This window comes from Podarcis filfolensis (genome assembly GCF_964270895.1).
Source record: "Podarcis filfolensis genome assembly, chromosome: 2".
NCBI lineage: Eukaryota > Metazoa > Chordata > Lepidosauria > Squamata > Lacertidae > Podarcis > Podarcis filfolensis.
This window is the reverse complement of record NC_139605.1, coordinates 25,610,880-25,636,525: the sequence shown is the minus strand read 5'-3', so window position 1 is coordinate 25,636,525 and position 25,646 is coordinate 25,610,880. Positions and strand designations below refer to the sequence as shown.

The following is a 25,646-nucleotide window of genomic DNA, read 5'->3' as shown; positions in this document are numbered from 1 at the left end:
GTTTGTTTTTGAATGAATTGTGTGCTTGTGTGCACTTCCCAAGTGGGCTCCGCTTTGTTCTCTGAGTCGGGAAAACAAACCATGGTGTGGCTGAGTAGCACCTGCAGCTGAACCAGTGCTTGCAGTCTGTGTAAGATGGCCTGTGATTTGCTTCCCAACTCAAGGAAGGGAGGAGCAGAGAGTTGAGTGCAGCATCACACACCTCCTTCACAGACTTGATTTGCCTAACTATGGAGCTGGCCAGCGGTTTGTCCAAACAGCTCTCCCTGAAGTCTCTTTGTTGTACACTGCATCCGTTTACTGCACAACAGTTACTCCTTCACTGATACAGCAGCCACAAGTGTAGCCTTTCTTTAAAGCGTATTAGGAAACATGATTGTCCTACAATATGTTATCACCCTTTCAAAATGTAGCTCAGCAGCTGCAGTGTATGAAATGGCAGGCTGTGGGCTGTGCAGTGCCTTAGTATTCAGACACATGGATTTGTATATGTGTGTGTGTGTTTACTAAGGATAAAATGCATCCAGTCCCACTTAGAGAATGAACTTTTACAGAATCCGAGGAGGAAGCTGATCCCTTAAGACTGACAGCATTGGTAGCTTACGCTAACAAAATGTTAACAAGGCAAATATAAATACAGTGGTACCTCAGGTTACATACGCTTCAGGTTACAGACTCCGCTAACCCAGAAATAGTGCTTCAGGTTAAGAACTTTGCTTCAGGATGAGAACAGAAATTATGCTCCGGCAGCGCGACGGCAGCAGGAGGCCCCATTAGCTTAAGTGGTGCTTCAGGATAAGAACAGTTTCAGGTTAAGAACGGACCTCCGGAACGAATTAAGTACTTAACCCGAGGTATCACTGTAGAGCAAAATAGTGATACACTTAGGACAGGTACCCGAAAAGAGGAGCTGCCTCTGGCACTTAGGGTTATAGGATGGTATTCAACAAAGTTCCTTTTCCCCTCAAAGTAGAAGCATTCAAAACAATAAACGTGTATACTCAATAAACAAATGTACCCTGAGTAAAACAGAAGTTGATTTCCACCGAACATGTTTTAGAGATTTGGGATACAATGCAACGTTGCGCTTCTACAAATGTTCCATCTGCACAAACCTATCTGCATATCAAGCATATCAGCTTGCCAGATGGAGCAATCCCCCTTATGTTCTGAGGGGTTCTCCCACCCCACCCACCCTGAGCCAGTTTCTGGGGGAGCAGAGGCAGGGAAAGCCACCTTGCGCAAGTGGAAAAACCCTCACGCATGTCTTCTGCTGACAGGGTTTGTCAGGCGCACCCCACCCTTTTGACTTGTTCATCTCCCACTTGTGGGTGTTCTGTTTGCTGTTGATGCTCATGGGGCCTTCTACTTCATGAACAATTCTTCTTCCATACTCTGAGCAGCAGGCCTGCTTTGCAGCATGCGCCCTGGTGTTCGAAGCACTAAATTCTATGAAAGGTGAAAGAGACGGTTCACGTTTCCAAATGCTCTATGACAAATGTTGGAGAGCTGCAGCTGGTCCGTGGCTCTCTGGCAGCTCAGCTGTGCGCCCCTGACTATTTGGAGCTTGTACTACTTTATCATTCACTCATTTGTTATATTCCTAAATATACATCCCAAAGGGATCTCATGGTGCTGTGCAGCAAGTAGTAAATACTGTAACACGGCATATATATTAAAACATGGGTAGGCAAATTAAGGCCCGGGGGCCAGATCCGGCTCAATCGCCTTCTAAATCCAGCCCACAGACGGTCTGGGAATCAGCGTATTTTTACATGAGTAGAATGTGTCCTTTTATTTAAAATGCATCTCTGGGTTATTTGTGGGGCATAGGAATTCGTTCATTCCCCCCCCTCCAAAAAAAATATAGTCCAGGCCCCCACAAGGTCTGAGGGATGGTGGACCAGCCCACAGCTGAAAAAGTTTGCTGACCCCTGCCTTAACGGTTAGAAGTCATGGTGAACAAAGCAAGGCTCAGCTCACCCCTTCCCACATGCTTGACCAACTTTTTTAAAAAAATGGCAGTGTTTACAGCTGCAAAAAACAACACCACTGATACACACATGGCCAGTCTGCTTGTCACATATGTTACTAATTAGCCATACGTTTCTCCAGGGTGAGGACAACCAAGAATGCCAATGTCACCTTCTGTGTGTTTGCGCATGGGCAGAAAGAAGTAAAGTAACGTATCAGTCAGTCAATCTCAGTTGGTTAGAATGTGGTGCTGATAACGCCAAGGTTGCAGGTTTGAGCTAGTCCAGGAGGTGGTGTTCAGATGATCCTCAGGGACCCTTCCAACTATGTTTCTGTGATTCTGCGAATCGTTTTGCTTGTATGCCACTTTTCCAAAACCAAAACCACGCTCAGGGCAGCTTACCACATCCAAAAATTGCATAACTACAAACAGAAAAGTAGCCATAAACAAAACATCAAAATGTACACAACAAAATTGATCCATTTCCACATAAATCATAATAAGATGCAAAATAAAGATACAAAAAATAAACAGCAGCAACCCCACCAATAAAACCCCTGAAACAATACTCCAGCCGACGTATGAGAAGTTTATTCTCCAATCGGCTTTGCAATTTCCCCAATGTTGCGTGTGCGTCGTTTTTCCCCTAAGTTCGAATTTCCAGAGAAACTGCATGCAAATCTGTGCACACCTGTTAAAATGCAACTCATTTAAGACAGAAAGAAAACAAACAAAAGAAACAAAAAAAAAAGCTTCTTTTTTTGGTAATGTTTTAAGTGGCAACCTTTCACCTTGGTGGTGGATTATCAACAACATTGCTTACAGTTTCAATATCGATGTTTGTTTTTGGAATTTAGCACTTGTTTGTCAAAATGCTTCAGATCAAAAAGGCAAAGAAAAGGCAGGGACAAATCTCTCCAAGGTGAATTTTAATAACATTTTACTTGGTACATTTAAAAAAAAATAAAAATGGCACAGGTAACAAACACAGAGACCCAGAGCTGATTTCTCTCTTCGGTGACATTCCAGCCAGCTTCAACTTCCACATTTTGGAAGTACTCTGGACACCTAGACATTGATTTTTAAAAAGGTATAATATCTTTGGAAGCATTTTTAAAGCCCAGATTTTAAGCTCATATGTGACTCTAACAAAGAAAAAAACAACAATATTTTGTTTGGTTTTCTTTGGTGAAGGATTACAGAGGAAAATTTGGGTCTTCTGTTTTTTTTCCTCCCCAAAAACGTTTAAATAATATTTCACAAAATTATAAACAAACAAACAAACAAACAAACAAACAAAAATCATAACCTTATTAAAATTACACTTATTAACATTGTTAAGTGACTTCCTCGCTTCCCCTTGATTGGGTTTCAATGTACCGTATTTTTTGCTCTATAAGATTCACTTTTTCCCTCCTAAAAAGTAAGGGGAAATGTGTGTGCATCTTATGGAGCGAATGCAGGCTGCACAGCTATCCCAGAAGCCAGAACAGCAAGAGGGATTGCTGCTTTCACTGCACAGCAATCCCTCTTGCTGTTCTGGCTTCTGAGATTCAGAATATTTTTTTCCTTGTTTTCCTCCTCCGAAAACTAGGTGCGTCTTGTGGTCTGGCGCGTCTTATAGAGCAAAAAATACGGTATATCCATCTAACGGTTTTCCAAATCAGAGATTTGCAAAATTTGGGTCTTCTGCGTGGCAATTTTATTGCCTTCCAATGCTGTACCCAGAAAGCCCTTGTTTCTGGTCTGCAGAAAAGACCAGTTTATCATTTTTGCCAAGTGTTTCCTTTCTTGCACATGCACCTCCAAACCACTCCTCCTCTACCCCCAATCAGCGCTGGCTTGCATTTCCTTTTTTTATATCTCAAGGAATCCAAAGATGCTTCAGAAGGATAGCATTAAAAAAGGGGGGGGGGAGATGTGGGTGGGGGAAGTTGGAGGAAAACCTGCCTTTTATTTGCAAACAAGGAACATGTGGAGCAGAACTCATTAAATAATTTCTCTTGATTTTCAGCCAGTTTCCACATTGCAAACATACATTTTGAGTAATTAGCCCATGTGTGTTTATAAGGGTTTCATTGCTGTTCAGTCTGGAGCTATTTGTGTCCTTATGGCATTGTAGCTGGAGCCTGTCGATAACACACTGGATAACTGTTTCTTGTTGCGCAGGATACAAAATAGGGTTTGGGTGTTTTTTCTTTCCTTTCCAAGGCTGCAATCCTATATGTGCTTCCTGGGAACAAGTCTTATGGGGACGTCCTTCTAAGTAGACATGCATATGATTGTGCTGTTAACCAATGCTCGTTTCACAAACATTGCTTCTTGCTGTGGTCTTAGAATAACTCTCACTTTGGTTATTTTTTACCATTATAGGTAAGCTCAGTGAAACGGTCTGGTTTTTAAAAAGACACTGATATTCTGAGCATAGAGTGTCTTCTTACTCTCTCTTTCTTTCTTTGAATTCACCCTATGAGTTTAGGAAGAGCCCATGGGTAAAACCCTATTTGGAGTGTGCTATGTCAGAATTCAGGTGGGGTGTGTGTGTGTTTTAATATTCCCTGCTGAGGATGAGAAAAAGGATGTTGGACTAGATCAGCGTTTCCGAAACTTGGGTCTCCAGCTGTTTTTGGACTACAGCTCCCATCATCCCTAGCTAGCAGGACCAGTGGTCAGGGATGATGGGAATTGTAGTTGGAAAAGCAGCTAGAGACCCAAGTTTCAGAAAGACTGGACTAGATGGATGTTTGGCTTGCTCCAGCAAGGTAATTCTTGTTTTGTATTCACGTCAAAAACTCCCTGCCTGTGAAAGCTTGGCTTATTGAGGAATGTAGCTCTGACCCAAGACGGTGCCTTCCTGATGTTATTGGACTGCAACTCTCATAACCCTTGCTTGCTTAGGGCTGATGGCAGCCAAAGTCCTGCAACATGTGGATGGCACCACATTGCCTAACTTTTAAGAACCTAACATGTTGGGGATAGTTTTTAATAAATGTTATATTTGTATGTAGCTTTGATTTTTTTTCAGTGTTTAATTGTATTTTAAGTGGTTCTTATTTTTGTCAGTAAGCTTCCTTGAGTCCCATCGGGGAGAAATGCGGGGTATAAATAAATATATTACAGTAAAAATATGAGCCTGCAGGATCAGGTCAGTAGCTCAGCATCCTGTTTTCACAGTGGCCAACCAGATACCCTTGGGAAGCCTGAAAGATGACCATGAGCACTGAGTACACCTAGGAGTCCCAGCAAGTCTGAATCAACTTTTGCTATACACAATGGGTCCGGTCCCCCCCAATATGGGAAGTGTTCAGTCAAGTAACCCTCCCCACCCCTACCTTCTCAAGTGGAGTATCAGGAGCTTTATTCAAAATGAAACCTCTCTTAGTCCTGGCTTGTGATGTTCACATAAACTGGGGAAAGCAAAAGTGATTCATTGGAAAAGGTTTCCTGTGAGCTGAAAGAATTGCTCTTATCATTCAGACTACACAGCCCACACAATTGCCCTCATCTGTATTGTGTCCACAGAGGACAAATGATGGATTCATGTCTTCTGAGGTTGTTCATGGCTGCCTTTCGAAAAGGACGGCACATCCCATCCTCCTTAAAGCTACTAGGCACTGTACCCAAGTTAAGCTTTTTTTTCCTTCATTTTTTAAAAAAGGTAGCAATTTGCTTCTGATAAGTAGAGCTTCTTCAGAGCAAATCTCGTGTTTTGGTGCCTGTGGCCCTTTTGACGCGCCATTCTCTCTTACCGAGAGCAGGAGAAAACAAAACAGACAAGTTAAAAAAGCAAACTCCGATGTACGCTCAAATGGTTTTTCTTCATTGACTAATTATGCTTATAGAAGTATTTACGCCTCCAGCTTTGCAAACCTGCAGGCGTGGAGCTCTTAGCTTTTCCTGAGCAATCTTCCTTTTGCTGCATTCCCCCACCCCACCCCCCCACCCCGCAGTTGTAAAACTGAAAATTACTTTAAGGTGCGATTAAGGGATAATGATTTTGTGACAGGTTTTGTAACATGATAAAATGACTGCACGTGCACAGAGATTTATGCTGTCAGCACCGGGATTCTGATCCCTTTCAGTTGTGATAGAAATGTGAAGTGCTTAGATAGAGCTAAGAGACAATTGCTGCAAGTTGGGCCACATTAGCAGTTTGCTAGGTGCTGCGGGAGGATGTGCCTTTTTTGGGGGGTGCTCACATGGACATCAGCTGGGCATGTTGGCAGACACCAGATCATGTGACGTTGCTGGGAATGTTGCCCCTATTTTGCAATATAATTGTATTACTCTCTATTGTAAAGAATTTCAAAAATCTCGCTCTGCAGACATAGCAAAGGAATATGAGCCTGTTGTCATTTGATCCTTGTTTCAGGGCCCTGTTACCTTCTGGGCTCCGTAAGCCTTTTTGCCATTAAATGTCCATCCAAATGCATTTCGACAGCCATAACAAAATCTTCTGACACCGAACAAAGTGCTGCACGAAAGCTCCCAGGAGATTGACCTGCGAAAGCTGACGCTGTATCTTAGGACTCTTGGGGTTGCATCCAGCGAAGTTATTCCTATTAGCGACAGGGCTCCCCACTTGCACAAAATGACATATTCAGTCCACGTGCCTCCTGTGCATTTGGGGAGAGAGATCACCAGGAGAAGAAAACGAGAAGTTCTGTTGCACAGGTGGGAGTCCTGTGCACTAAAGGAATGACATATTTGGATCTTGGTTCATTTTACTGCAACAGATTACCTTTTTGGGGAAAAGAGACTGTGTGTGCCTCACCCTTTAAGCTGCACAATGTGTCCTGAGAAGCCATTTCCATGAACGTGCTGTCCAGTGAGGGAATAGATTGTTTTAAAAAGCGTATTCTTAAAAGTTGCATGCTCTAGGATTGCAGCAAGCGTTATGTGAAAACGTAGTTGGGGGCAGCGGGGAGGATAAATCTGCAAGTGAAAGTAAAATGCTTTAAATAAGTAATATCCATTTGTTTCCAGAACTACCTACTGGTTGGGAAAAGATTGAAGATCCTGTATATGGTGTCTACTATGTAGAGTAAGTAACTTTGTCGCCGTAATGATTTTTATGTGACCCTTAACACGCTGCAGATAGCAGCATCCAACCACTGTGTGGAAATCCACTTGAGCTGGGCATTTGTCATTGGAAATTTAGCCACCTTGACTGATTTATCATTAACAGGCTGTGGTGCTATGTGCCAGTATGTAGCTAGCAGCATAAAACTGCAAATACTTGACTCTTTCTGTAGTATGGATGCTTGAAAAGGGAAAGAGAGAGAGGAGGGTACCTCATGCATTGCTCTTGTGCACCCCCTAGTGATAATTAAGGGAGAAAACACAAATTCAGCCTGAGAGACGGGAAACTCCATTTCCTGTATGCTTTGGAAAGATATACTAGCAGTATTAAGCTGTTTAATGAAAATGAGGATTGAAAAGAGTTGCTGTGAAATGAAGACAATACAGACCTCAGTTTTAAGTCCTGGGTTCCTAAGTAAATGCCAGTTCAGAAACATCGCCTGCATCTGAAAAGCAGGGGCACAGGATTCACAGATTCACTATCTGAATATGGCAGCAAACTGGCATTCTTAAAGACAGGAATCTTCTTAGATTAACTGAACTGGGTCACAGCTTTTGGCTTTAATTCCTGGTTTTGCTAGCGTTGCAGTGTAGCCAAAATGACTACTGTGACTTTATTCCAAATGTGTGGAAACAAACATTACCCAGAAGGAATCCTGCAGTGAGCAGTTGCTTAAAGGGGGCCAGCATTTTTACAAGGACAACTTCCTTCTCTCCCCCACCCCCCAATTCTGCCTTGCTCTTGATTTAGACGGCAGCTCTCTCCCTTAAGAAATTGAGATTCCATTTTAGTTTCATTGCTAACCCCCACAAGAATGCATATTTAATTATATGTACGAATGAATAGATGAGCTCCCTGGTATCTCTCAGCTCACAGTGTTTTCTTTAGTTGGAAGAGTTAACCTTTCATGGTGTATGTTTGTTGTTTTAACTCATGGCCTCTGAGCCTTGGACTCCAACGTTAGCAAACCGTATAATTAAAACATGACATTTATTTCGCTGGAGACATCAAGGGGAAATATTTATCTTTTCTCTTTCTTTTTCCCTTTTTTTTTTTTTTGCTATTAAACACCATACTAAGAAATCTCTCCAGTATCTTCCAACCCACTGTGTGTGTGTGTGTGTGTGAGAGAGAGAGAGAGAGAGAGAGAGAGCGCGAGAGAGAGAGAGAATATGCATGGTGCACAAATAATCCATTTATATTAAGTCCTCTGCTTCAGTGAAAAATTGGCTGGCAACATGAGAAAGCAGCATAAGAGAAACAATGGTTTGGAATCTAAAGAGCTGGTCTGTAGCATTGGACACATGTGCTTGGGCCTCTTAGTTCTTCCCTTTCCACAACAGTCCTGTGTGCCTGAACCCCTAAAAATGGCATTTCCCCTCCCTCAAAAAAGGGGGTAGATCACTGTCAGATTTTAATGCTGAAAGTAGATTGCAGTCCCTCAGGAGTTGGCCACCCCTGCTCTAGGCGATGATCACAGCATGCAGGGAAGAATGTATGGGAGAAGGCAGACATTAAGTTACCCTAGTTTCAAGTCCTCTGGTACTTAAAATGTTAACACCAGCTCCTTGAACAGATAGAAAGTGGTAGTCATGCTGGCCACATGACCCGGAAGCTGTCTGCGGACAAACGCCGATTCCCTCGGCCTATAGAGCGAGATGAGCGTGCAACCCCAGAGTCGTCTGCGACTGGACAAATCAATGCAAATCTTAGAAAACTGGCATGGTAGAATCAAAATGTCTAGCATCTGTCGGCATCCTGTTTTCAACCTTTGGTGGCCGTTTTTAAACATTTTTCGGTGGCAACCCCACACAGCGCGTGTTACAGTGGTCGCATCGTCTGAAGGCCATTGGAGGTATGTCTGACTTTGTCAGGGTGGACTGGTTGACAAATCAGTTGAAGCTGGAATAAGGAGCCTTTTGCAACTGATGCCACTGACACATTTAACAGCGCTGGCTGAAGGAGCACACCCAAGCTACAAACCTGAACTTTCTGGTGGACTGTAACCACACTCAGAACATTCTCCACCTGCTTTAAACTGCCAGCAGTTCTGTTTTGTGACTGCATTATGCTTCAGCCTGTTCCACCCCATCCAGGCTTTGATGGCTACCAATGAGCAGCAACTTTGCAATGAGAGAGAGAGAGAGAGTTGGGTGCCATCAGCATACTGATGGCTCTGCAGCCCAAATACCTAGATACCTTCCCCCAGCAGCTTCATTTAGAGGTTTAACAGCATTGTGCCAGCAAGACGGAGCCTTGCAGAACCCCACTGGCCAAGGAGAAGAGCAACAATCTACCAGATCCACTCCTTTGGGCCTGTCTCTCAGGAATGTGACTTCAGCACTGAACCCCTAACTTACACTCAGAAGGATGCCCATGGTCGATGGTACCAAAAAAACACTGGGAGAACCAACAGAGTCACACTTCCACTGTAGATCATAGAGCATCCATATCAGATTCCATACCAAAAGACCAACAGGCTGAAATCTATATATGATAAACCCACAACTTGTGCTTGCTTTACTTAACACAATCACAACTTTATGCTGGTGGTGGTGGTGGGAGGACAAATAAATGAATACAGAGTGAGAGAAGCCCACTCTCCATTTATTTTATTTCATTTTCCCACACACCCAGTGGCTTTTCCTCACTAGGCTTTGGGAAGGCAGCAAGAGGGCTGCCGACAGCGTTCCAGAGCCTGTGTGCATCCTTCCCAAAGCCCCGTGCTTTGATTACTGGAATCTGGGAAAGTCACGGGTCTCAACATGACTTTCCCACAACCTTCCCTGACCCCAGTAAGCACCCCTCAACCTTGCAGATGATGGGGCAGTTCCAGGGGTTCCTGACTTTGCACAGTTGTGCCTTTTTCACACAAACCCCCACAACAGAGCCCTTGTGTAAGCGGCAGGCCCGCTGTCGTTCATTTCACCAGAAAACTCCTGGAGCTAGAAAGGTAGGATTCACACAATTCTGCTTTTCACACCGTAATTTCACTTCTCCCCCGATAGCCTGATCATTTGATGCTTCACTATATTGCCGTTGTTCTGGGATAGCTTTTTTCAACACATGTTATTTAGATAGGGAAAATATATTGCATAATGAGACTATCAAATTTGATTAATAGTACGAATGCATGTTCAGGATAATCCAATTCCAAGCCTGTCTATTGCCATTTCCTCCTTTGAATCCACAGTTGGCGTTTTTTCTCCTTATCCGGCCATTCCTACCCACAAGTAGGATCAACATACAGTGGTACCTCTGGATGCGAATGTGATCCATTCCGGAGCCCCGTTTGCATCCAGAAGTGAACGCAACCCACGTCTATGCATGCACAGGTCGCGATTCGCTGCTTCTGCGCATGCGCGTGATGTCATTTTGACCGTCTGCGCATGCGCAAGCGGCGAAACCCGGAAGTAACATGCTCCATTACTTCTGGGTCGCTGCAGTGCGCAACCCGAAAATACTTACCCCAAAGCTACTTCAACCTGAGATATGACTGTATTTGTAAGAGTTGTATGGATGATGACGATAGCAATAGGTCTGATAAGGTCATACTGATACTTTTTCACTTTTGCCTTAGTCTTTTTTTCTAAAAAATGACCAAATATAGCCACCAGGCCTATTGCTCTTAACTGCTACCCATGAACCCGAGAACCTCCATGCTAGTGGCAGTTTAAGCACACGGAGAGAATACTCATTTTGTGTATGCATTCATACCCCGCCATGATGTACGTACATCCACGTGTACCATTGTATCTCATTCTCCTAGTATTTCAACCCATTATAAACACTTCAGCTGACTTTTCTGGCCTTTTCCTGCCTGTTCCAAGGCCTTCGTCCTCGTCAGAGACGGCATTTGTAACCTATTTTGAGGAAGTGCCGATTGCAGTTAAGAACTAAGACAAAACTTTTATCACCATTCACTCAGTGTTTTGCATTTGTGAGATTTGGATTATCTTCAGCTGGAAGGCTTCCACCTTTGTCGTCTAAGATCCATTTTCAGTATAGGATGGTAAGGCATTATTTCTCACACTGAGGTTTTGGAGAGGGGCCTAAACATTGTTTGCATGTGTGTTTGTGTGTGTGTGGTAGTGTTGTAAACAAAAGTTGCCTTTTTCCCTTATGGGGTATCCAAGAGCCCATATAGAGTCCTTACATAGGTTCCTTATTGGTAGGAGAGAATAACAGAGGCCAACCAGAGAATATTGAGAAGCAAAGCAGTTAGTAAGCTTGATTTTTATTGATCTGTTGCAACAGGGTGCTCCCCTCACCCGCAGGAGAGAGGAGGGACCCAGAAAAATGGCATGCAAGGCCTTATAAAGACTTTTGAAATTTCCACCCTGTAGATCAAGACCACCCCCAGAAACATCATACCTACATCACAAAAAAGGCGGTCTAAACAGAAATTTGAGTGTTGTTTTTCTCCTGTCCTTGTTTATCTTCTGTCTGGCAGGTTACTTGATTGGATACCCTGGGGAGCCTGGCCAGTCTTTTGTAATGATAAATACTTAGTTCCTGGACCATGTCACAGGCTCACACCCTATTCAGACACAGACATACCCTTAAGACAGGATTTGTGAAGGAAAAGACAATGGGGAGGCTTTTTCCACTTTGACCTTGCAGAGAAAACATTTGCTCAGTTTAGAAATCAAAATGGCTTCAGGTCGGTCTTCCTGTGCTGATTTATGTACGTGTGGTTATGAACATTACCATATATCTAAGACCTCAAAATTCCTATCACGGTAGGGAAGCAGACTTTTCAGTTAGTCAGCTTCTCATATACCAGGGATGGGGAGCCTTTTCCAGCTTGAGGAACACTTTGCATTTTGGGGAACCCCCAGGGGTGGGCAGGGCCTGAGGCAAAAGGGGTTGGAGCAACAGGTGCATGCAGTTGGCTGCACCCCAGCCATGCAAATACCAGCAGTTTTAACACCCATACATGTCTCCACATGCAGAAAACAAGAGGCATCGTCATAGTTCAAGGACACCTTCTAGCCAAGAGAAACCGCTTAGAGAGGGCATGGAGCAGGGCCAATGAGCAGCGTGGCCTGAAGCGGGGGGTGGATATGTGGCCTGGGGGTCTGCATTTGTTCCCCAGACCTGAGCCTTGCAACCCCTTCCATCTACCCCTTCCAGCAACCCAATGGAATACAAGGACACTCTGAAGGCCATCTCCAAAGCATGCATAATAGCAATATGGGGGCTTGCTAGACTTAGATGAGTGAGGTCTGCCCCAGGAGGCATTATCTGCATTTGAGCAAGATGTACATCCTCTGAAGGAGTACTTCATACTTCACAAGGCTAGCGCTTTGCAAGACCAGGAACAACATCATCCTTCACACTGACACCAGCTCATCTGTTCATAATATGCAAGCGCATCTGCTGGTCCAAAACTGGACTTGCGTCTCCCATGAGAAGCTGCAAAAGAGCCAACAATGGCTGTATTACTCATCTGGTGCAGCTCCCAGGGGAGGTTTGTTTTTTAGCTGGAGGAAGAGAGTGGACTTTCTCCTTCCAGTTCCATCCATCTGTGTGCCAGTAGAGAAACCCGTTCTGCTCATTCTTCCTACTTGCTCTGCATGGCCCCACTTGGGAAATGGGAGAGAATGACAAAGAGAGTTATGAATAACCTCACGTGCCCTCACCCACCAAGGTCTGGGTCACAGCACTGGAGTCCCACAGAGGCTCGAGAAGGGGCTGCTGGCTTGCAGTGACACGGAGACTCTCATAACCGTTCTTCATAACCGAGAGGAACCTGGGTTGCTTTTATTTCCTTCACATTTATTGCACTCATTAAATTAATGTTGCTCTGTCAAATGCAGCCCCTCTTCCTAATAGCCTTTTTTTACGTTGCGAGCTTCTATTACGAGCCGAGCCAAAAGAAATCTGAGCTGGACCCTGTGAGTGCAATGCTGTTGTTTGATAATAGTTTTTGTTTATATATTCTATAACTGCTACAAGGACTGGAGTCCAGATGGACATGAGGGTAAACTTTGCATTGGGCTCAAGGTTTGTATTCAAAGAATTAATGTGAATAATGCACAGGCACAAACGGGAGCAATAGGGGAGGCCCGTCTTTCAGCAATTAGCTTATAAGGATACCTGCACTGCTCTTATACTTGGCTCAAAAGCTGCCAGGGTGCCCTTGATGAGCTGCTGGCAGCCTTGTCTCCTCCCTGCCACGGTGCCCCACAGCCTTGGCAAGTGTAGTGATACGGGTGCTGCTCCAGCCATTCACACAGCACCTTAAACCTGTTCCATCATGGTGCTTCAAAAAGTCTAGGGCCTGATCCTACCCACCACTGCACCATCATAGCAGATCAGGCTCTAAGATTGCATCCGATTGCATCTAGCCAATCCCCAGGTGTTCGTACTGTCCCATTGTTTTCAATGGAGCTGTGCCAAAGGCAGACAGACACTGATTGTGTTTCTTTTTCATTGGGTCATCCAGGCACAGCCATGTGGTTATTCAGGAAGTGCCAGTCGGACTCTAGCTCAGGTTCGTTGAAAACAATGGAGCACCCCAGGGAAAATGAACACGCTCAAAAGAACTCTTGCCTTTGGAATCACGAAGCTGTGTTTTGTTTTTGTTTTGTTTTTTAAAAAGTAACCTATAAGCGAGATCTCCAAGTGGCTGTATCAAGACTACTAATGGCTTAAAGTTATTGGCTTAACTTTTTGATAACAGAGTTGCTTTGTCCTTCTAACCTTTTCACAGGTGTTTTTAATTTTCGGCCATCCATCCTTTATTTATGTGGCAGACTTTGGAGTCCCCATATGCTGATTTTTTTTGGAGATTTCTGCTAGGGTTATTAACTCGCAGCGATAGTGTCCGTGGCTTGTTTGTGGTCTTTCCGCTAAGCCTCTCTGCAGTCCGCTTTTGCAAAGTTTATTCCGGAGCATTTATAAGTAGCTTGCATGTACTGTGATGATATAGCATGTTGGTCAGATATCTTAGAGATATCGCTGCCATATTAAACTCTGCTGAACCCAACAATGGCTGCACATCTGAGAATCTGATGACTGTCTTGCATGGACTCTCCTGCCTTAATATCATTGTTCGCAGATAAACTGCTACTTTAGAGTATTTGAAAGAATTAGGCATACCTCTTCAAGATGCCATGCCAGATAAGAAGCTGTGAACATTTCCCCACCCCTTTAGAGCAGCTTTCTGACACATAGTCCACAGGTCTTGCATTTGACTTCTCTCCTCCCCCTGCCACGTTTCTGTTAGAGGAGTCTTTGAGCTTGCTTAAGGTTTCTTTTTCTTTTCTGTTTTCGCCAAGTATTCCCTTATTTAACGTTGATCTTTCTTTTTAGCCACATCAACCGGAAAACACAATATGAAAACCCAGTTCTGGAAGCTAAGCGGAAGAAACAGCTTGAGCAGCAGCAGCAGCAACCACCACAACCACCAGAAGGTTGGCAACTACTCTGCAAAATTGTCAGGGTTGAAATATTTGCTAAACACCACATGTACTTCCTTAAGGTTTTGTATTGTTTAATTATTGAATTCCTGGCTAGGCCCAGCTGCCCTTCCATACAGAGCCAGGCGCAGTTGAAGAGAGATAACAATGCATGGACAGAAATACACCAGAACTGATTAATAATCCTGGCCTGCAAAAACCAGTCCCAATATAACTACATTTGCCTCTATTATGAAATATATGCAGCCTTTGCAGAGTCCCCTACAGAGTCCTGCAGGTTGTGATTTATCTATCAATAGTACTGTTCTGAGAGCATCCACAGGCAGCTTAGCACAAGCCAGTGAAATGGCAGGTTCCCAGAACTGCATACCAGGGGCTGTAACCAACATTTGTCACTCACAGTTTGTTTTGCAGAGGCAAACCATGAGCCTGGGTTTGGACATAATGCTAGGCCAAACCACGCCTAAGCCCCAAACAGCAATAGCTATGATCTTCGCTTTGGGAACCCACACGTCTGTTCATTCACGTTGGCGTCGCATTGCTTGCATTAGTGCAAACTGAGCCAGCGTATTTAGAGTGTCTTTACTCTATTGGTTTATTGGGTTAGGATGCATAGTAGAATACAGAGTTTATGTCAATAGATGCTGACGGTTCAGATATCCTTTTTGCTTTAATGCGTAAATGCTTCAAGCAGCTGACCATTATTGCAGCACCCAATGACAAAATTGCAGTCATTAGGAAATAGAACAAGCAGGAAGCCGTCTTTGAAAATGGCTGGCCCTCCCTTCAGTGTCTGTGGATGAGAAAGAACTTGTCTAGTTCCTCAAGTTGCTGCTGTGTGTTCACAATAGGCAAACCAGTGAATACTTTCAGGGGGGGAAACTGATATGTGCAACTGCTTTAAAGCACAGAGCTGCTCCAGAAGTAATGCAAGTGTGATGCAAGGCATTCTCTCCTGTGTGGATTTCAGTATCCATGGCCTAAAGTTCCAAATGCAAAGGATGCAAACCCATGTGGGTGTTTGCGCAAACCCATCCTCTGTGGACAACTGAGAGGTGGCCAAAGAGAGATCAGTGATTGCAATGAACAGAGTCCTGTGGCACACATCTTGCAGGCAGGAAGCCCAGCTTCAGTCACTGGCATTTCCAGGTGTGTGCCGTTCGTTTTTTACATCGTATCAGGAAGAAACATCTCTGCGAGAGAGCTTGGCGAGCAGCTATCACAGGTAGTAGGATCAGGCTAGATAAAGCAGTGGTTATACGATATACAATATCTTTATTGTCATTGTCCCATGCAGAACAATGAAATTGAAAAACTACATAAAACATTCAAAAACCCCTAAAAACTCTGAAACCCCATTTTAAAATACACTATACTATAGAGGGGCACGGGTGGCGCTGTGGGTAAAACCTCAGCGCCTAGGGCTTGCCGATCGCATGGTCGGCGGTTCGAATCCCCGCGGTGGGGTGAGCTCCCGTCTTTCGGTCCCAGCTCCTGCCCACCTAGCAGTTCGAAAGCACCCCTAAGTGCAAGTAGATAAATAGGTACCGCTTTATAGTGGGAAGGTAAATGGCATTTCCGTGTGCTGCGCTGGTGCCGGCTCGCCAGAGCAGCTTCGTCATGCTGGCCACGTGACCCGGAAGTGTCTCCGGACAGCGCTGGCCCCCGGCCTCTTAAGTGAGATGGGCGCACAACCCTAGAGTCGGACACGACTGGCCCGTACAGGCAGGGGTACCTTTACCTTTATACTATAGAGACCCCTTATGCTGCATTTAGAACCAGAATTGCATTTGCGTAGAAACTGTTTGTCAGGCGGCTAGTCCTGGCCTTTATAACCCTATACCTTCTTCCAGAAGGCAGAAGCTGAAAGAGATCATTTCCGGGATGTGTACTATCCTGCGCTATCTCTGCCACTTTCTTATGGCACCTGACAGCATAGATTTGATCTAAGGTGGGAAGAGTGCACCCAATTATTCTCTCTGCAGTCTTTACAACCCTGGACAGCATTGTTTTTCCCCTGGCCGTGCAGCTCCCAAACCACACACACAAACCATAAGTTAATACACTCTCCACAGTGCAATGGTAAAATGCCATCAACAGGTTTACCTCTGTTTGAGATAGTTTCATAATCTCACATGTTCACAGATGAATTTGAACTATAATCAGCTTAGTTGAACTCAGGCACATCATGAGGAGCTGCAATGGGAAGGAGAAGCTGTCCCCACCTGCCCTGATCTCCAGAAAAATGGCAAAGGCAGCAGACAGCTCGGTTCCAGGCATTGCCTGGTTAATGGGCAAGTTGTATCTAAGCCAAGCAGCACTAAGTGCCTCTCCTTTCCTTACAGTTATTGTTTATTTCATCTGTTTGAACACGTATACCCTTCCCCACCACTCAGGGCATTTTACAATGTTTAAGATTACGATGCCATCAACATAACCAGTATAAAACAGAGCCAAAGAGACTGGATCATTTTTTTTAAAAAAACAAGCATAAAAACATGATCTGCCACATACAACAAAAGCTCACTCTCCTCCATAGATTTGTCTGAGATTCAAAATAAACGAAGGCCCAATAAAAGGCAAGGCAATTTCAGATGGGAGGTTGAACGAGTTGTAACGTGCACTAAAATGCTGTGTGTGTGGCCTTACAGTGTAAGCATGGGCAGTTAACCCCAACTACTGCATCTGTCTGTCCTCCGTGACCACAAATATCCATTCACTAGTCAGGCATTGCTCCTCATTTTCCACACTCCCAACGTGTGGTTAATCTTGCTCTCTTATCGTTGATCACATTAAGGCAAGGATTCCAGATTCCAGATGTTGTTGGACTGCAACGCCCACCATCCCTGACCGTCGGCCATACTGGCTGGGCCTGGCAGATTCCAGCAACATCTGGCTTAGGGCGATGAATCATTCCCCCCCCCAACTTCTCATGGTTGTGCAGGCTCTGAGAGACATGATGAGTCTTCTGTAGGGTTGCAAAGAAGGTTGACTAGGCACTTGAAGAGCCATCATGGTCGGCCTGTCGAGTCCCTCTTGATTGCTGATTTTCCCCTGGTGTCAACAGAGTGAAAGCCAATACACGTCTGTTTTTTTTTTCCTCAGAATGGACAGCGGAGCACCCGCCACTTGCCCCTCCTGCTGTTCCAAACCACACTCCCAACAACCAGGAGACAGTTCGAGATGCTCCAGTACAAGGTAAGTTGCTGTAATACGTATTTCTCTTTCGCACGAAGGAGAAAATAAAAAAATGATTCAGAGAGTGTCATTATCAAATAAGATATCCTTCCTTGGGGGTGTGGTGAAGTACTCAGGGAAAGGTTTTGCCTGATTTACAGTTAGAGGAAGGGTCTTCTTAGCTCAGTGGTAGAATCATAGAATCGTAGAGTTGGAAGGTGGTCCAGGAATCTCAGCTAAAGCATCCATGACAGATGACCATCCAACCTCGGCTTAGAAACCTCCAAGGAAGGAGAGTTCACCACCTCTTGTGGGAGTCTGTTCCACCGCCAAACAGCTCTTACTGTCAGAAAGTTTTTTCCCGAATGTTTAGTCGGAATCACCTTATTTGCAGCTTGAAGCCATTGGTTCTAGTTGTACCCTCCAGAGCAGGAGAAAACAAGCTTGTTCCCTTTTCCATGTGACAGCCTTTAAGATATTTGAAGATGGCTGTCATATCTCCTCTCGGTCTCTTCTTTTCCAGGCTAAACATACCCAGCTCCTTCAAGCGCTCTGTGATCACAACCTTGTGAGGGGGGTGGCTAAATAGAGCTGCCCAGAGTGGCTGGGGCAACCCAGTCAGATAGGTGGGGTTTTCCTCGCTTACTGGTCTTTGGGAAGGGAGCAGGAGGGCTCCAGCAGCATCCCAGAGCCCTCACACTGCCTTCCCAAAGCCCGATAAGCATGGCTGCGCCTTCCTTACCAATCTCTGGGAAGGAGATGTGAGGGCTCTGAGAACATCCCAGAGGCAGGCAAAAAAGACATCTGCTTGTTTATTGGGGTCTGGGAAGGTCGTGGGATGCCAGTAAGCAGGCTTCTGGCTCATGGTAGTTTCCAGGGGTTCCTGACTTTGCACAGTTTTCCCTTTCTGCACCAACCCCCAGAACTGAAGCCTCGCACAAGTGCTAGGTCCACACTAGTGCTTTCTCATGCTCAATAGCTGTGACTTAACAAGAAGTGCTAGTTCATGTGACTGTGCAAAGAAATCTCTCACACACACAAACTAGCTTGGGACTAGCCCACTTCCTGTCCTGAAGCTTTTGCCTCCTCCCCAAACAAATACACTGGTGGAGTTATCCCTTGTGTGAGAAGCATGAAGAAGCTGGTAGCTTGCTGCTCTCAAGCGCAAGGAACTTCTGTGCGCTTGCCTTTCTCACGCTTGTTCGGCACACTTGCCAATGCCTCTTTAGGACACGTTGAGTCAGGATGGCGGCATGTGTTGAGCCCATTCAGAAAACAAGTTCAGCATGTGCCAGTCTGTGGAAAACGTGTTGAGTTCAGCTCATTGAAAAGAACCATTGTGTGAACTGGGGCCTAAGCTGCACAGGCTGAAACACTTGGAAAAAATGAAGTCAGGTTGGAAAAGGCACTAAAATAGTACCGACTCTGCTGCCTTCTTATTATTTTATTAACATATTTTTATTGCTGGTATGTAAAGATGCAAATGGTAAAATTGCTAATGAATTTAAGTGAATAAATACATAACTTATCTCTTCTTCAGAGGTTCCCCATGGCATACTCATCTCCTTGCTTGGTGATTTTATACTTTCAAAAATCCATTCAGGCTCAAAAATAATTAGCACCGCTTAAAGCTTTGGTGTTCTGAGTCACCCTTGAGAGTCATATTATGTATCACCTTGTCGTCTTGGCTGGCGTGTGCAAAAACCTATTTTTGTAAATACCAAATTCACCCTTGCGGTGTTGAAAAGTATTCTCCTTCGCTGTGTGTAATTCTTCTGCAGCTTTCAATTCCATAGCTGTCCTGTGGGGAAGACGTATTTATCATGGCTATTTGGGAGGGGACAATGCCAACATAACATTATCTGCGGTTTGTTGTTCCCTCCTATGCATTTTGCCTGTGCGTGTTTCCAAGCATTTCATCCTTGTATCCCCTTCTCAGTTTTCATCAGATATGATGCTCTCAGTTTCAGCTGCACAAAGAACAAAAGCATTCATCTTTCTTGATTCTTCCATGAGGCTGCAGCCCTATAAGGCAATGGGGGTGTTATTTCTAATACTAGTGTGCAAATCGGTTCCTACGGATGTTGTGGGCATGGGTGGGGTTGGAATTAAAGGGGAAAAGACTCCATCGTTCGGTGGATGAGCACATGGATAAGGGCCTAGATTCATTCTCCAGCGCATGCTGTAATATCAGGAAATATCTCAGCTCAAGAACTTGAGGAGCAGCTGCCGGACAATACTGTATCTGATGAACCTGTTTTCTGACTTGGTGTAGGGCAATCTAGCATGAGCTAAGCCATTACACTTGCCATATTCTTACACCTGCTATGTCTGCAAATGTATGCTGAGCCAAGCTTTGGCCCAGCCTGTGCCTGGGTTCATGGTTAAGCTCTCTGCAGACTAACCATGACCTGTAACCAAAAGCCAACCTTGGTTACTACTCATGGTTAGTTTGAAGAGAGCTTAACCATGAGCCCTCTTAGCTCCATACAGTACGGTATCAGTTTATTGTTCTAGCCACAGGCAACGACAATCCCACAGCAACAGTACCAATAAAACAATACAGATTATGTGTCCGTAATGTGAGCCAACATCCATGATGTAATTCAGAGGTTACCGGAGGCACCAGCAAAGTCAAATCCACCTTGATTTCAAATTAAACCTCTGAATCACCACAATAATTGCAGTGATTTTATCTAACACCTTTCACCTGATTTTATTTTATTATTATTTTTTTGCAGCTAGTGCATAGAGGGCCATTCTGTGTGTTACAAAGCTATTATTGTCACTCAAAATAAACCAGAACACACACACACACACCCCATTCCTTAGTTCAATGTGGCAAACAAAAGGACCAGGGGGGATCAAAAAGGAGATGCCAATCAATCAATCAATCAGTCAGTCAGTCAATTTATTGTGCATAGCCTTTACAATGTATAGCAAAGGGCAAGGCAAGGGTTTGCTCTGAAATCGCACGACATACCCTATCAAAGTTTACAGCATAAAATTTAAAAAATTAGAGAGCATTCACATATCCGGAATGAGCTTCTTAGCTGCCAGAGCAAATTTGGCTGCCAGGTGTATAATCTCAAGATCTTTTATCAGCTAAAAATTCGACTGTCACCTCCTGGGGCGATTAGTTAAGAATAGATTATTTTTTTAAAAATATCTGAGCATTGTATATAGGGGGCAAATTCACAGGTAGCACATGATATCCTTGACCTGATTGCTTCTATAAATGCATTTGTGTTCCATATGGGGAATTCCCCTCTTAAGTATGCTGATGGCATCTGCTGGAACCTTAGTTCAACAAATGCCCTACGCAGTTGCAGGAAAGTCAGCGTCTCAAGGTAGTGCGGCCTTGAATGGTTGATCTTAATTTGGGGGTACCAAGTAGAGTTATGGGCAGCTACTGTGGATGTTCTGTCTTGATTGGCATCCTGGTCAAAGAGCCAATTTCTAAGGTCACGTGAACTGAGGGCCAAATATTTCTCCATTTGGAGATTGTAAGCTCTGAGCTTATTGTAACACTTTGGCGCCAAGCCAGCTGCCCTTGGATACCCATGAGTTTGCACTAAGCCATAGTTTGGCTAAGTGTGATGTACAGGCCAGGCCTTTGACGATAACCGGCTGTACTTAATAAGGTTGTCTTGCTTTAAAAAGAAAAGCACTTTTGCAATTAGGATGTGCATTACAGTGGGAATTAACTTGTATCGCTGCCCTTTAATTTCCTTTTGGATTGGATGTTACTGTATTAATTGCTGTAACAGTTCCAACCGAGGAGAGATGGTCACGGCGATGCATTTTAATTGAGCCTCCTTCTTGGGGGAGAATGTACTCCCATCTTTTGAGCTTCCCGGGAGTTTCTCACCTGCCTGGGAAAAAAAGGAGCCCTCTGAAGCTTGAAAGCTTGCTCATCCTTAGAAGTGAGTTCATAGTGTTGCTGAGAGAGGTTAAGGAAAGGGGGTAGTGGAGAGGCGTGCTTGTCTCTTTTTTTCTTCTTTCTTTCCTTCCTTGGTGTGTTTATAAACTTCTGAAACTTCCACAGCAGGAAAGCCGTTTTTCACACGGAACCCATCTGAACTGAAAGGAAAGTTCATTCACACCAAACTGAGGAAAAGCAGCAGGGGTTTTGGTTTCACCGTCGTCGGCGGGGATGAACCGGATGAATTTCTTCAGATAAAGAGTTTGGTGCTTGATGGGCCTGCAGCTCTGGATGGCAAAATGGAAACAGGTAGTGTTGTCAATCTGGCTTCAAAAACAATCCCAAAATGCTTTGCGCTCATGTAATATTAGCAGGTTCGGGCAGCTGGTGTGGCCCAGAGAATGGAGGTTTTTGAGCTTTTAAACCGTGAAGATCTGAGGTCAAATGGCAAGTTAAGACACAGAATTGGTGGAGTGGGGTGCGCCTGGTGTATCGGTTTGCTGTGACCTCAGTTTATAAAAAGGTAAAGGGGCCCCTGACCATTAGGTCCAGTCGTGGCCGACTCTGGGGTTGTGGCGCTCATCTCGCTTTATTGGCCGAGGGAGCCGGCGTACAGCTTCCGGGTCATGTGCTCAGCATGACTAAGCTGCTTCTGGTGAACCAGAGCAGCACATGGAAACGCCGTTTACCTTCCCGCCAGAGCGGTACCTATTTATCTACTTGCACTCTGACATGCTTTCAAACTGCTAGGTTGGCAGGAGCAGGGACTGAGTGACGGGAGCTCACCCTGTCGTGGGGATTCAAACCGCAACCTTCGGATCGGCAAGTCCTAGGCTCTGTGGTTTAACTCACAGCGCCACCCATGTCCCAAACAAGGCTAATAAAGCCTCCCATGCTATAAGTGTTTTAAAGCACTCAGAAGCATGCAATAATTTTTTGGCCACTGATCAATGAATCTCTGATGCTCAACAGAACAAGCAGGCTTGTCACAGTGTCGTATGCTTGACAAGTAATATTTTGTACCTAGATGGGATCGATTTGAAACATGGCACTCTACTGAAAGGGGTTGGCAAGCATTTGATGACCCCTTTTATGTAGCTCCTAGACATCGTCCAGATGTCGATGGACCACAACTCTTTATTGGCCATCCCTGTTTATTGGCTGAGGCTGATTTGACTCATGCCGTTTTACAGGAGGCTATATTCCGGCCATGTAAAAGCTCCACACACCCTCTATCCAAGCGAGCAAGGGGATTATCCCAGTTATAAGGCAGGTTTGGGGTTTTTTATTTGGGGCGGGGGGTGTAATTGAAGAGTTTCTAATCAGCAACATTGAATGGCAGTTAAGTGCGTTGTAGTCGTCTGGAACCCAGCTACTTTGTTCCAGAAATTAAAAGAAGATTCCACTGCCTTTTGGAGTTATTTCTCAGTAAGTTAGTCTGCACGACCACCTCTGCTGCAAGTGCCTGTGTCTTCTTATAAAAGTTTCATTGCGTTGGGGATATTTAGGGATTCCCATCTTAAAGCAAACTTATGGTCAATATTTCATCCTTCACCTTTGTTTTTCATGGTGTTTCTACTTTAAAGATAGGCAAGCCAGGATTCAGAGAAACCCAGGTCCAGACTCTAAATTCTGCCCATTTGACCACATTGGCTTGCTTGTCATTCGTACAAAATTCCATTTTGGTTTTCCTGTGCTTTTCCTTTTCACAGTTGCTGTTAAGAAGTCATTAAAAAGTCTGAGGCACCAAAGACAAATGCACTTGGATGCTTCATGCCCAATAGGTTTGGGCATAACGTTTCTTAAAACAGCCACCACCCACGACACAAAATTTAAAAACTTGCCATAAAAGTGTGGGGGTTTTCAGACAGCTTGTGACATAGCAAAATGTGTTAAGTGTTTGCTGGTCAAATGTATGTTTAAAAAATATGACTGGATATGCACTTTGGCAAACCTAAGGTAGTCCCCATGCCATGATATGCTGATGCAACAGGCTTGGGTGTGTAAATTCACAGACTTTTCGTCCACTTGCTCCGTAGGGGACGTTATCGTCAGCGTGAACGACACGTGCGTGCTGGGCCATACGCACGCTCAAGTTGTCAAAATCTTCCAGTCGATCCCTATCGGCGCCAGCGTGGATCTAGAACTCTGCCGAGGCTATCCTCTGCCTTTTGACCCCGATGATCCCAACACAAGCCTAGTGACCTCTGTGGCCATCTTGGATAAAGAACCGATCATTGTGAACGGGCAGGAGAACTATGACTCCCCTGCGAGTCACGGCAGCAAAACGGGGAAAGTAAACGGGATGAAGGAGCCCAGGCCCAGCAGCCCGGCTGAGGTTTCCTCGAACGGATCCCACGGCTACCCCAATGACACCGTCTCTTTGGCTTCTTCTATAGCGACGCAACCTGAACTCATAACTGTACATATAATCAAAGGGCCCATGGGCTTTGGCTTCACTATAGCAGACAGTCCCGGGGGTGGGGGACAGAGAGTGAAGCAAATCGTTGACAGCCCAAGGTGCCGAGGCCTAAAAGAAGGGGATCTTATAGTGGAAGTCAGTAAGAAGAATGTCCAGAATCTAACTCACAACCAAGTGGTGGATATGCTTATTGAATGCCCAAAAGGAAGCGAGGTGACACTGCTTGTACAGCGAGGAGGTAGGTGTGGTGTGGTTTTTTTTTTAGTTCACACAAAACAGCACGGACTTAAAAGCAGCCTCTCCCAGCCAGGTGCCCTCCGGATGTTGTCAAACTTCAGTTCCCATCAGCTGCCAGTGGTCAGGGATGATGGGAGTTGTAGTCCGACGATTTCTGGGCAATACCAGGTTGGAGATGCCTGACTTCAAACATATATGTTTGAATACACACAGTCACCTGAGACTGATGAAAACTGATAGTCATTTGCCTCTTCATTTGGACCATTGTTTAGAATAACCCTGTAGAAATATAACAAAAGATGTGTCCCTGGTATTCTAAGCTTATTTTAAGATATGGAAGAGACTCGAGTCAATATGGATCAGAATTGCTGAGAAGCGTTTTCTTGCCGAAAGTGGAATAGTTTAGCAAGCTCAATATTGAGATTCTTCATCATATACTTAGAAGCCTGGCAGTTTCGATTTTTTATTTTATTTTAAATGCATCCGTACCGATGCATTAGAAAAAGAAAATGACACATAGTATTAATCTTTCCATAGCAAACTGCATATGGAAATGGAAATCATGGTTGACATTTAAACTTCCTCATTATATATCCTGGGTATAATGAGGTGGTGTGATCAGAAACTGCAGGTATCCAGTTTTAATGAGAATCTGAAATGATGAGTCAGCTGATTATTTATTTATTTATTTATTGTTAATTAATCGGTCTCATTTCTGTCTTATATTTTAGTCCCATATCAGTCAATCACCTTATTGCAGAAACAAGGAATTGCTATGACCTCGCTTTAGTTGCCATGCTCAACTTTTTGCATCCCCAGAAAGGTTTCTTTGATGCAGGGTGAAATTGATTTAAATCAAATCCATTAAAATCACGATTTAACTCATGATTTAAATCACTAGTCAATAAGACTTGATTTAAATCACTATTATTTTTTTACAGAAAGACTCATTCTTGCTGGTATAATCTTAATATTTACAACCAGATGAAGGTTTCATTTCTGGAATAATAAATTTTCAGAGTAGTTTTTACAGTTATATCAAAAATTACTGATTTGGTTATACTATTAGAAGTACATAGACCGATAATTATGAAATTATTGTGAGGTTTAATAAGTTAACTGTTTATATTTGGACAACTTTTCTGCTGTACTTTATTGGAAGGAGAAAAATAATCATTTCCTTAGTAACAATTAAAACAATTCATTTAACTAAAACAATAACATTATAGCATATGTATCAATGTTTGTTAACTGATGTGGTTAAACATTTTTTAAAAAACAAACAAACAAACAAACCTTAAACTGCATTTTAGCACACACGAAAAACTTAAATCTTTATTTCTTGATGAATAGCCTTTGGACTATAATGTAACTTAAATAGAAAACTATCTTTAGATAGT

General features: G+C 44.1%; 1 protein-coding gene across 49 annotated transcripts in view; it reads left to right on the top strand.

The window, feature by feature from the left end:
- Window positions 1-25,646, top strand: part of MAGI1 (membrane associated guanylate kinase, WW and PDZ domain containing 1) — a 458,236-nt gene that overhangs the window by 359,759 nt on the left and 72,831 nt on the right. For 23 of the 49 annotated variants that reach the window (XM_083600323.1, XM_083600336.1, XM_083600328.1 and 20 more), the window contains 5 exons: window positions 6,962-7,019; window positions 14,379-14,479; window positions 17,591-17,683; window positions 21,711-21,896; window positions 23,627-24,247. In XM_083600323.1, the coding sequence (XP_083456449.1) occupies window positions 6,962-7,019; window positions 14,379-14,479; window positions 17,591-17,683; window positions 21,711-21,896; window positions 23,627-24,247 (1,059 nt within the window). Of the gene's footprint in view, window positions 1-6,961; window positions 7,020-13,019; window positions 13,068-14,378; window positions 14,480-17,590; window positions 17,684-21,710; window positions 21,897-23,626; window positions 24,248-25,646 lie in introns of all 49 variants that reach the window. The other 26 variants (XM_083600348.1, XM_083600333.1, XM_083600355.1 and 23 more) reach the window with 3 other exon arrangements.